Here is a 13438-nt window from a genome sequence, read left to right as displayed (position 1 = left end):
AAACTGCGATATTATGCAAATTGCTCAAAGCAGAGTTACATGAACCTTATAATAATAGGAAAAACTGCTGATCCAATTGTCACTAATAGCAATATCCTATTTTTATCCATTAAAAATAAATGCCAGTAGGCAGAGGTATTTTTGGTGAGGGGGCAGTCAATAATATTATCCATAAAATAAGTTAGTAAATCTTCATTTTGTCGATGTGAATTTTACAAACTTGCTGCTTGTATTGGTCCAATCATATTAATATCTGTTAATCTATCTCAATTTGTTTGGAGATTTCCAGTACAGTCTTGAGAAGACCATAGTTCAAATATGAATAGTGCAAAGTGAAAATAAGTTGAGGAAAATATAATATGATATTAAATACAAGTAATATAATATTTGTTACAGGAATGAGATGTTCTGACAATCGTTGTGATGAGAATGCATCATGCAAACGTGTTGATGGTATAGCCCAATGTAAATGTGACCGAGGATACAAAGGAGATGGATTTTCATGTAATGGTGCGTATCGAAGTTTATTCAGAATAATTGTAGATTATACAACATTTACACTGATATATTGTAAATGGTAACTGTGGGTGCCCAGAAATTAGGTGTTCATAACATGATATCATAGAAAGGTAACAAATAGAAGAAATATACTTTACCAGCAAATTAGTGCAAGTCAAATATACTTTTATGGTTTAATTCCTAATCACATTGAACTCAAAAATTATATATTGTTTACTGCAAGAATGAATGTTACCCAATTATTGTGCATAAATTCATAATTCATAACAACACATCACTCTGCTGTAAAATGCATCATCGTACATGCTTTTTGACATATTTTATTCATTTCTTCAGTAATGACAATCTTTGCACACTAACACAAATGTATTTCTGTGGCGTTTCATGTGACCAAAGTCGGACTTCCTCAGACAAACAGTTTACAACTATGACAAGAAATGAACAATCTCGTGGTTTAAATATAGCGATAAATAAATTTGTTTAAAATTGAATGAATGATTGAAACTATGAATAAACATTTAATTTATATTCAGCCATAAAATAAGGTTCCATTACATTTGAACCCACGTACATTTGAACCCATGACAATTGCACCTGTATGCTATTGCACCTATGGAATTTTTTTTGTTTCACGGATAGTTAAACCCATACTAACCCTAACCCATGGGTTTTAGCACCCGCATATAGATTGAACCCGTGGATATACGCATGGGTTCAAATGTACATGGGTTCAAATGTACGGTCACCATAAAATAATGATGCGAAAAGCAGAACCATAAATATCTGTCAAGTTTATTTCAGATGTGACAGAAAAAATATCGCATCACGAAAATAAAGCTTAACAAATTGTAATTAAAATTATAATTATGAACACTTGAATGACAATAAGAAAGTCAATCAACATTAAAATGCCAATCAACAAATATCTCGGTTTAGTGAGATATTTAATAAGCTGAGGTATTTGAAAACAATTTGAAAGTAAATTGAAGTGTTATTATTATAAAATTGTAATCCTACCTAAATAACGTTAAAATAATAATTAATATTGCAATGAACTAACGGTTATTGAAATTAAACTTATGGACACTACTGTATAAAAATCAGAGAGTGTTCTTATCTGATCTGTTTTTACTTTTATTTTTTCATATTCAAAATATAATATATTTTTGCAGAAATACCTTGTCCTTTGCCAAACAAGCACAAGGTTGCAATAATATCAAGTGGAGATGGACCTTACTACCCTGGTGATGTTCTAAAATACAAGTGTCCTCCCAATTATAAACTCACAAGCGGTGGAAGTTTGACTTGTCAATTTGGGGCATTCTGGTTAGGACCAGGAGTGGAATGCAAAGGTAAGTTTGTGAGAATTACAAAATGGAGAAATATTATATAAGAGCAATACAACTGAATTTTTAGTATGCATGTATACACTTACATTAATGTGTGTGCTAATTTCATCATTGCAACAAAGTAGTTTTTGATATTCTAGTAGGAATATTGGAAAGGGCATTGTCATTAATATGAATTTAATAAAATGTCAGTAAATTTTACTTCAACCCCGATTCACAACCAAAAATACTGTTTGCTCTAGAGTGAAACCCAGTATCAATGATGAATTCCTAATATATTATACAAATAAACTAAGCAATGCAATTTGAAGAAATTATCAGGTTGAGTCATGAATCTTTGTTATATATCCAATTATCAAAATAGCAATCCTTCCACTTTAAAGCGAGGTTGATTAGGCAGTCTGTGAGGTTAAATCACAACAACAGGTATTTTAAATCTCAAGCCTCTTGTTTTCTTAAATTGTAAATGTCAAAATATTTTTCTTTTTGTTCCTTAGTAATTAATTTTCTCTTCCAGCTTTGTGTGATAGAGTTGCTGAATTACAAAATGGTCAAGTAACATACAGAGGGAAGATGCCTTTGACAGCTGGTCACATTGCTGTTTACAAATGCAATGAAGGGTATGTTTTATCAGGTGATAAAGAAAGAACTTGTGGATCGAAAGGAATTTGGACAGGATCTGATCCTTACTGTGAAGGTTTGTTATCTATGCTATGATTAACATGTTAGAAATCATTGATTTTATTTTATATCAAATCTTTGTAAATTATTTCAAGCATAAGAGATAATAAAAATAACAATAACAAATATATTTGCAGAAATAACTCTAACTATAGAAAACTTGTTGCTACAGCATAAACAATATTGAATGGTTTGGTACATTTTGTACCATAAACAGAAAATTAAAGATACACTATGATTTATTACAATAACATACAATAGATTATTGAAATAATGCTTGTCACCTCTTATGTACCTTTCATCATACGAATGCTTTTTATTTTAATTGTAATCATGAATTAAAATATCAAGTAAGTTCCAATTTATTTACAAAAAACTGGCATGTCAAATGTAATCGCGCTTTTATAATAATTTTAGTTTATACATCTATACTATTTGCAGCAATATGTTCACCTCCACAAATTTACTCCAACTGCGTATCATCTTGTCCTCAGACCTGTGATACACTCGGTCAAATGGATCTGCCGTGTACATTACAGTGTAATAGAGGATGCAAATGTCCAGATGAAATGGTTCTACTTAGCAGTAGTTCAGCTACATGTGTACCTATACAATCTTGCCCTAGTAAGTTGAAATATTGTAATGTTGCCATGATGCAAAAGTTAATGGGCCAGAAATTCCATTCATTATTGCCTAACATTACTCTACCTCTGGTTGTATTTCGAACTTTATATCAACTACTGAATCATGTTTATGATGTGGGGCACAAAAAATTGTCAAGTTGAGTTTACTTAAAGACTGAATATTTTGAAATCATTACTCTAGTTGTCAGTCAAATATGCATCCATCATTCAATTTGTGATATTTGTGCATGTTCATCATCATAAAATTCGATTTTCAACTATTAACTACCAATTAATTTACGTTTCAGTTATTCCTGAATATTTTTCAAAGTTTACACTAAATTTTCAATGTATACATTTCTAGAACAACGTTGTCCTCTGCCAATGAAACATGATGTTGCCATTATCTCTACTGGAGATGGTCCTTACTACACTGGAGATGTTATTCAATATGTATGCCCAAGTGGATACAATCTGGTAGGTGATGGAACATTAACCTGCCAAAAAGGAGGTGTATGGTCTGAAGAGGAAATAAACTGTGAAAGTAAGTTCATGAGAACGAATCTATTAAAAGAATACTGATAGCAAGCAAACTCACAACAAATAACAATTTATCATGTCTGATCTTATATTTAAAGCATTTTATCTTCATGGCTGCTCTTGACATAACATAAGTTGTTTTAAAAACAAGCTACACTTCGAAATTAAGTGTTAGCTACAAATATAATTCCGAAGTAAGTAGTTATGTCTGTGAGATAATGCATAATAACTATAATTTACAAATTGAAATAGACCATCATTGACAAATGTAAGATATCTTTGACTTTTGAATCAAAGCTTTTAAATATGCTTGTCACTCCTTTAGTTTGCATGTGTTCATACTTCTATTATACAAATTTATGAAAACTACCACCATCTATTTGGTCAAAGCTACTACTTGCTTTTACTATTGAAACATTTTCAGCTCTCTCTTTCTCAACCTCATCTCGGATTCTGATACTCAAATTCCAACTCAGACTAAAGTAACAGCAATCCGAGGCCTCTAATTTATCAGCGAACAGTACTTTTGCCCATATACCTCGTGTGCAAACAGCTGATATGAAGCATAGTGCTCGTGGTTAAATTAGATTTGACAAACAGCAGTTGCCAACCTGACATCACGACACAAAAGATGAAATTATAAGTCTTAATTATATAACCACAAGCCACTGCACAGTGTGAGGAGAGTGTACTGCGATTATTTTTGATGCATTGCATCCCAGAGCATATCCAAAATTATACACTAAAACTAGGCAAGGCTAGTTATTTTTTCAGTTGTGAAAAAAATATCATATGAATTTTTATATTCCGAGTGATTCAAGAGTCTTGCTGTACACTGGCACAAATATATTTCTACAACGATTGTATCTGCTTCAAAATATTTCAAAATTTGTTCTGTCCATGACATGAATGGATTACAGGGAGAAAATAGTTGTGAATATTTTCTCATACCATGATTATAATATTGTACTTTCATTCTTCCGATTTTATTTTTTAATATTCTAAATACTTGTGTACAGGGAGTCCTCGGGTTACGACGGTCGTGACTTACGCTGTTTCGAGGTTACGAACGCACTCCATAAAAATATAAGAGATAATACTGTACTGTAGTATTTGAGCCTTTAAACTGGATCAGTGTGATCAAGAAAATCAGTGCTTTGGGCTTTTTGGTTTTCGTCATGTACATCGGAAATGACGTAAACAATTGCGAACTATTACGATCATAAACGAATAATCACTAAGCTTCAGTCATATGGTACACAGTTTCAGTGATACTGTACGCCATTTTAATTGTTCCGACTTATACTGTAATTCAAGTTACACTGCATCACAAGCACGGAACAGCGTGGTAAGTCGAGGACTCCCTGTATGTTGTATTTTTCTATATTATACCATTCTGTTTTTCTTTTCTTCAATTTCATAAATCACAGCTGATTGTTTCAACTGTGCTACTTCGAAATTGGTGAATTATTTTTTTGACATAAACTTTGTATTGTATGTTAATTAGGTGGCAGCTGACTTTGAATACCATTCAGGTGATATCTCCGTCTCCTAATTCAAACCAGAAATGTTGCAATAGTTAGCCTAACTGAACTTAATGAAGGACAATTATTAATTAATATCCATCTCTCATACTTGTTAGAAATCTGGTGCGGAAGGCCCAATGACATAAACAATGGCAATGCATTGTATGATGAAGAATACTTTGGCCTTGGTGATGTTGTGTTTTATGAGTGTAATGAAGGATATAAGTTAAAAGGTGTGAAACAAAGAACATGTCAAAAAGATGGAAATTGGAGTGAAAATGAACCATTCTGTGAAGGTGATTTTTGTTATTTGGGACACTATGAAATAACTTGGATAGTTATAATGGAAGTATTGACTTTTCGAAATGGCATAATTGCATCGCATAATTGCATTTGCATAATTTTGGTGGTAACTAATTATTATTGTGAACAAATTTATTTTGACTTCAGCTCCGGGAGATGGATGTCCTGCTCCCAAAGTGTACACAACTTGTGGAACTGCTTGTCCTGCAACTTGCCTTGATGAGTATGACATTCCTGCCACTGGATGTTTTCTATCATGCAATCCTGGATGTGTATGTCCTGATGGAATGGTGTTATTGGACAAAGACAGTGCTGAATGTGTAGAGAGAAAAAAATGTCCAAGTACATAGGATATAATCATTCATACACTATGAACTACTGAGTTATAGTTGAATAAAATACTCCAGATTATTATTAAACTTGCTAATATTTGTGAGGATACTGTTGGCGGATTATTTTAAAAATTCACATTCTTTTGTGCCACTCTGCTGAACAGAAACAGAACAAGCCTTCTATTATGGAACAAACTGAATTTCCTCTTTTTTGAATATTAACAGAGCGTGGAATTTGTAGAGCATGGGGAGATCCTCACTACACAATGTTCGAACAAAGCAGTAAATATGATTTCATGGGACTGTGCACTTATACAATGTCTGAATCCGTTGGCTATGAAAGGACAAGCAAGCAGTGGTTTGCTGTACACGCTGAAAATGAAGGACGATTCAACAGAACAGATGTTTCATGGGTTAAAAATGTCATAATACAACTTGATAATGGTCATGTGGCAATAGTAATAGGAAAAGATGGTTTTGAGGTACGTAATTTTCAAATGAAAGTTATGGTGAAATGTACTTTATTTCTCTATTTAATTCCATCTAGTTTGGAGCAGATAAAAGTAACTCAAATGCTATTTATTTACAATGGTTGCAGGCCAAGACTATATGGCCTGATGCCCGAGTAATCAAAATTCAGTACGTCAATCACACGTTATGTTAGGAGAAGTTGTGATTATTTACCATTCCCTAATTATACACTTAACAGAACTCAATACCACTTTTATTCAAGTTTGTTTACTGTTCGTTCACACTTCAGCCCATGACAATATATATATATATGTATATAATATACCGGTACTCATAATAAGTTTATTCACTGGGTTTCGGACGAAAACATTCTTTTTAGTTAAGAGTAACCCACCTATTTATTCTTGCTATCGGACATGTTTCTCTACTCAAACTGCCCAAGTATTCTCCGCAAATCCCATTAACAGTAAAATTTTGTAGATATAACAATATTTTAACTTGCATATTTCTCAAGATCAAAGGTACAAAGACATTACAATCTCGATCATCGTTATACAAACTGAGACATGATGGAAAGAAATATACAGTAACCACATCGTTTGGAGTAGGTATATCATACAACGGAAATGCTGTATTGATTCGTCTTCCAGTCTCTTACAAAGGAAAGGTATGTATGCAGTGTGTTAGACCTTACCATACTGCAGTGCCAGGGTTGCATGACAATAGCAAACTCCAAATTGTAAAAAGTCACATCATTAAACCGTTAAGTGCCAAATGTTCACAAAAAAAAAGTTTAATTAGCAAAACATTCAAATTAAAGTCAGATATATCATCCTTATTCGAGTCCATACCACCGAAAAAATCCAGACTCTTTTCAGGCCGTAATTATTATTTGATTTAAGAACAGTTTGACAGTTAGCTCATTTTTTAAGCATTTGGACTGCACACTCACCTTTACAAAATAATTTAGTGATATTCTTTATCCACATGAGCTCAGTACACATAACACTCTAATATTTGGTAAAATTTATAATGTTTACCTTTGAAAAACATAAATTCAGGTGGAGGGTCTGTGTGGAGACTACAACAGTGACCCTTCAGATGATTTGAAAATGAAAAATGGTTTGATGGCTAAAGATTTCTATGAATTTGCAACAAGTTATCAATTTGGAAAATGTAAATCTGTGAAACCTTCAGACTCTGTTCCAGTGTGCTCAGATGGTGACAGAGCAAAATGGTGATAAAATTTTAAATGCAAATGATAGATAGTTTTCCATTAGACTCATTTCAACATGAACCAATCCAGAACTCTCCTATATTTTTACTTTATATTGATTACAAACTAGTATATCCACTTCAATAGTGATATCATAACTCAATTTGTAAACATTTTGAGTAAGACAGTAAAAATTAAAGAAATTGACCTTGAAATAGTAGACACAACAGGCATAATCTTTTATTACAAAATATTTAATGAATATTACAATTTATTCATAACAGTAGTTTCAGCCAAATTTTTATTTCACATTGGTATTGATTGAAAATATGCTGTTGTTTCCCCTAGGTCTGTGGATGGAAAATGTGGGGCAATGACTAGCAAACGTGGCATTTTGTCGGAATGTGCTTCTCTTATAGATGTCCAAATGCATGTCAAAAATTGTGTTTTTGATATGTGTGCAACACAAGGACAAACAGAGGTCTTAATACAGGTAGAAATGCATTGTACTAAACTTTTTTGAAAAAGCTACTAATTTATATCGGAGATAGAATGGTGTTTGGTGGCTAGTAGAGCCAAATTCAGAATGAGAGTGAGTTTACTGAATAGGACAGGTTCATGCATTATGCTGAATATTCGAGTTTTCATCTACCTTTTCCTAAAAATATAATGTGTAATTAAAAAGTTTTTTAACAATCAATTTAGAAAGAGTATAAATGAGCTTTTGAATGAGTTTTCACTATTTTTTTTATCTGGAATATAATTCACTAAACTTCACAAATGCCAGAGTCTTCATGTGTATAAATGAACAAGTCCAATGAACAATGAATGAAAAAGGTTAAATATATACAATTAGATAAAAAGTATTCTTGACCAGGATATATTTGAAAAATAGCCAAACCTTCGAATAAAATAAACATCATAGTAGGAGCTAGAGATAGAAATATGCTAGTGAAGAGGAAAAACAGACTGTAGTGAAGCAAACGACGCTACTTACTAGCATAGAAGTATTCACTCGCTGACACGCACTGAGAAGTGTGGACTCTTGTGCATACAACCTCATGCACAATTTTTTTCGTAAAAAGTCTTGTTAATCGTCATTTCGGATTTAGTGAGGTATGATTGCTCAGCCAGTACTCAAACAGTTGACAAACTTCATGAAAATTTTTCCTCCCAGTTTTCAACACTTCGGTAAATTTTCGTAGGTGCAATTAAAAATTTGTCTGTTTTGTTTTAAAAATTCTATATTAGGCATTGGAAGAATTTGTAGCAGACTGCAGAGATCATATTGATGGGTTATGTGACTGGAGGGAAAGACTTCGCCTTCCTTTGCCAAAATGCCCAGCAAATAGTAGTTACCGTGGATGTGCAACTGGATGTCCTCAAACTTGTGCAGATCTAGAATCTCGTTCTGACAATTTCAGGTAGAATGTTGGGATTTTAAGGGATATTATCTAAGTTTTGTCATAAACTATTTTAGACAAAGATTATATTGAATCCCTATGTAGGTTAAACCAATGAGTTTTACATGTATAACTTTTGCATTGAAACAATATTTTTTTGAAATCATTTCGGTAATTGGGCTCTTGATCTGAAATTCAATAACAGATTTCAATATTTTAATGAATGTCTTTGTTCACCGCTTATTTATTTATCTTATTAACCATTTAATTTCAAAATATGACTTGATTACTGAGTGTAGCTGATGAAAAGTACCATTCATATAATTTACCGTAGCTGACTGTTATTATTTTTGGCAAAAATAGTTCATTGATAAACCTCTCCAACCCCTGATCATTTGTGTTTCACTATCTCATAGACTGGTATTTGAGTGGAAGTATCAGCCTCCATATTTAGCTTGTAAGAAGTGTTCATATTTACATTGACCTTCGTTCAGTTACCAGTCCAGGTCGATTATGAAATTGATATGATGTCTAAACTATCAAAATGACAAGTCACATTATAACTTCCGGTTTACAGCGCTTCACTAACGTACCATATTTTACGAAACCATCAATGACAGAGAAAGAACCCAGTAATCTTCTTGTAAAATAACATTCAACCAGCATAAAAAAAATTTTATATAAAAAATGTAGGTGCAAACAGCCCCAGATTGACGGATGTGTGTGCAACGATGGTTTTATCAGGGATGGACCAAATTGTGTATCGAAAGAAAACTGTGGATGTTATCACATGGGAATGTACTTTCAAAAAGGTGCATAAATCCATTAAAAGTTGAATATTACTACAAGAAATGTATTCTATTTGCTCAAACTGAAATATCCTGTAAATATTTATTGTAAGATCATAACTGCAAATACCGACGCAACTAAATTTTCCTGTGAAAATATTTTCTCAAAATATTACAGACCGCATATAAAGATAAAATAACTGCTTTGCTTTGAAAAGCTGAATTAAACGTTTAGATTTCATTAGTGAGCCATTTCAATGATTTCAGAGCATTTTACATATTCCAAGTCTAGGGATGAACGTCAACTTCGATACAGCATGTTTAATATGCTTCTTTTGACCTACAACAAATTGCTTATCATAACAGGCCAAAGTTGGTATCCACCAAGAACATCCCAGATTTGTGAATGTGTGTCCACCGATGAGGTCAGATGCAAATGCATAGATGGTTATAAAATTGACTACGATTCCATGACTGGAGAGATGAAATGTATTGGTAAGAAGTTTATTTTACTAGAAATCATACTGTCCAAGAACATTTCCTGTTTATGTGATTTCATGATGATTGCTTCATGCTAACCTACTATTATGTTGTAACTAACCATTATTTATGAAGAAGTGTGTATACAATTTCAAGCTGTTCTGTTCTGGTTAACTTGGCTTCACTAGCTAAGGTCTTTTCAGGTTTATTCTCCAATCATTTAATTTCCACTAACTGACATCTCTCGCATTAAATTATATGGTATATTTCAAAATTCAACATACATACAGATTCATAACTTATAACTTTTGTTGAACAGCATTGTCATGTGATGATAATCCTTGTAGCAGTAATGCCATATGCACAAATGAGGACAGAGGTTTCTCTTGTCAATGTAAACCAGGATACCAAGGAGATGGAAAAGTTTGTTCATGTATGTGGTTAAGTGACCTAACAAAGTATATTTTCAATGTTTAAATTCTATTGTAACACTTAACAATTGTAATATTACTCAATGTAGCTGATTATTTTAAACTGTAAAATTACCTGATTGTTAATAAGCCTTATCACCCGTTACCATGTCTTGCAGCAATATGTCCGTCAGACCAAGAGCCAGCAGCATGTGTATCACACTGTCCACAAACATGTGACATGCTGCACTCAATAGATTGTGAGCCGGGATGCGACCCGAACAATTTCTGCCAATGTCCTGAGGGATATGTGCATAGAAGTACCAGTGATCGAACATGTGTACTACCATATGATTGCCCTGTTATCGATAGTGAGAATATTTGAAATATTTTTTTTTTTCTAGAATTTGCTTCAACTTAGTAAAGCCTGTAATATTTGGAATGGAAGATTGCTCTTTCAGCTTTGAGATGCATAGTATGAAATAGGATAGGATTTACACATTTATCCAAGTGGAAATGAAAGCTAATAAGATGGTTCATTCACATGGCATACTATGGCCTCTCATCTGATTACCAGTCATAGTCTAGTATAGGATTAGTTAGCCAGTTTTCAGACGCACGGACTTGATGGTGGAAGAAGTCGTAACTTGCCTGGGGTTACATGAACCACCCAGCAGAGCCGAGCCCGAGGAGTTCAGCAATCTTTTCACACATAATTATTTCCTCTCAAGATTCACTCTTGCAGCAATTGAATGAGGATATATTGTATTACGTTTGATACATCCATTTGTTTCCTACATTTCAGATTAACAACAACCTTCAATATTGTGAAAGTTTCAAGTGAAAAGCAATTAAATCTAAATATGCATTTATCTATCTTTATTGCAGTAACCTGTCCCATACCGAATCCAATAGAGTACGGCAATTTTAAACTCAGCTCAAATCCACCAAAAGTTGAGGACATTGCTACATATGGATGTCAACCTGGATTTAAACTTGTCGGAAATGATGTTAGATATTGTCAGGAAGGTGGTATATGGTCTGGGGAACCACCTGTCTGTGATTTGGATAGTGCTGCCTTTCTTTTCGATGACTTCTTTTAGATATGAATGATTATGAGTGAGAAAGTGAGATTTTTATTTTTGTAATATAATATCATTTAAAAAATATTACTAGACTATGTAGTATGTACACTGTACAGCACAGTGGTTCTCAACCTGTGGTACGCGTACCACTAGTGGTATGCGAGCAGCTTTGAATTATTGCAACAATTAACTTTTGAGTTGGCCGAAATATGCCGACAACGCTTTATCTTGTATGTATGTATTCGCTGAACGGCCTTTAGGAATGTTTCCCCAGGCATAAATTTCCTTGTTTATTTCCGTAACCAGCAACAATCAGTAAACATTGCCTCGTTTTTGTAGTTTTGCGTGTTATTTGTCAGTTTTCAGTTGCGTTTCAAAATAATAGTTGTGAATTAAATATCTTAATTGTTATTATGTCTTCAAAGGAGCATAAATTTAGTTCTCTTAAATCAAAAATGAGTCTCGCAAATGACGCGATAGACTAATCTAAACTAAGCTATCAGTGCCTGTAAGCGGCACATGGTTGAATAATTTTAATAAAAATGAGGGTTTTCAAACATTTTTGCAATAGTAAAGTATTGGAAGTGTTTTTCTGGGGTCGAAGGTCAGAGAAACGTCGTATGGACCAGTCCAGCTTTTAGATATCGCCCTCGCTTGCTATTGTCCATGAAGGAATCGAGATGGGCATGTTTTCGTCCGCCTTGCGAATTAGGTTACTAAGGATGTAGTACCACATTTTGAAACACTCTCATAGCGCGTGTCTTGTGCCATTGTTTCCTGCGCCAAAAGTGGCTTTTTCAGTGGTATGCGGCCAAAAAGTAAAGTAAAAAACAGTAAAATGGTACGCGGTCAGTAAAAGGTTGAGAACCACTGGTACAGCATAATGAAGGAATAATTATGATATAACATACAACGTGAATGTATTAGAAGGGGAATAACATGCATACGCTGGGTCCACCGCCACCTGTCCAGTTAACAGTCCATGTTGGATTATCGGCCAGCGATTATGTGAAGTTACCCGACAGTGACGACAAGTCCAGCAGTTCTCTCGCAAAATCATCCTCGCAGGATTCGAGCCTGCGGACCCACGCAGGGTAATCAGAGGTGCGATGGTGAGCGTATTCCTAACGCTCAACACAATACAATATCCCACAACCATTTGATGTATCAGTGTTAAACTGTATACAACAAGTTCAATGATATTAAACGTTTTCTCGTTTTGGTGTATTTTTAAATATTTTCAGTTCATTTTGCTTACATAAAAATATTTTTTAAGGTGAAATTCTGCAGTACGCTTCGTTACAATGATTGTTCCCCGCAAGACTGATTGAACAGAGAACATCAAAAATGATTTTTGCAACGCTCTTCCTGGTGCACGCTATTTGCTTATATGTATGCTATCATAATTCGGTATTTGAGTTCTCATTGGTGGATGTGCTATATTCATGTAATTCTAATTGTCTGCCAGCAAAAGTCAATAAATTGAATTTGCTACAGTGCTATAATTTGATACATCACAAAACAATATATAATAAAAAATATATGTATCTAACTATATCAATGTTTGTTGAATTTTGATCAATATGAACTTTTATGCAAGAACCCTCTTTCCTGAGAAATCTGTTATGTGCACAGGTTAGGATTACTCGAATCCTGACACGCTCGAGCCACTTGAATCCAACGTCGCAGTATTTACAATATGGTTATGTCAG

General features: G+C 33.6%; 1 protein-coding gene across 1 annotated transcript in view; it reads left to right on the top strand.

Moving 5' to 3' along the window:
- The window catches only part of LOC144411654 (IgGFc-binding protein-like), a 93946-nt gene extending 80663 nt beyond the window's left edge, over nucleotides 1-13283 (top strand). The window contains exons 102-119 of the mRNA XM_078118632.1: nucleotides 397-510; nucleotides 1692-1871; nucleotides 2386-2565; nucleotides 2991-3173; nucleotides 3537-3716; nucleotides 5355-5534; nucleotides 5689-5883; nucleotides 6099-6355; nucleotides 6859-7011; nucleotides 7406-7581; nucleotides 7909-8053; nucleotides 8812-8984; nucleotides 9657-9775; nucleotides 10118-10246; nucleotides 10551-10664; nucleotides 10821-11012; nucleotides 11530-11768; nucleotides 13003-13283. Of these exons, the coding sequence (XP_077974758.1) occupies nucleotides 397-510; nucleotides 1692-1871; nucleotides 2386-2565; nucleotides 2991-3173; nucleotides 3537-3716; nucleotides 5355-5534; nucleotides 5689-5883; nucleotides 6099-6355; nucleotides 6859-7011; nucleotides 7406-7581; nucleotides 7909-8053; nucleotides 8812-8984; nucleotides 9657-9775; nucleotides 10118-10246; nucleotides 10551-10664; nucleotides 10821-11012; nucleotides 11530-11744 (2885 nt within the window). The 3' untranslated portion in view covers nucleotides 11745-11768; nucleotides 13003-13283. The remainder of the gene's footprint in view (nucleotides 1-396; nucleotides 511-1691; nucleotides 1872-2385; nucleotides 2566-2990; nucleotides 3174-3536; nucleotides 3717-5354; nucleotides 5535-5688; nucleotides 5884-6098; nucleotides 6356-6858; nucleotides 7012-7405; nucleotides 7582-7908; nucleotides 8054-8811; nucleotides 8985-9656; nucleotides 9776-10117; nucleotides 10247-10550; nucleotides 10665-10820; nucleotides 11013-11529; nucleotides 11769-13002) is intronic.
- The last annotated feature ends 155 nt before the right edge of the window (nucleotides 13284-13438 follow it).

This window comes from Styela clava, chromosome 12 (assembly GCF_964204865.1).
Source record: "Styela clava chromosome 12, kaStyClav1.hap1.2, whole genome shotgun sequence".
NCBI lineage: Eukaryota > Metazoa > Chordata > Ascidiacea > Stolidobranchia > Styelidae > Styela > Styela clava.
The sequence above is the reverse complement of the archived record's forward strand: the minus strand, read 5'-3'. Positions and strand labels throughout refer to the sequence as shown.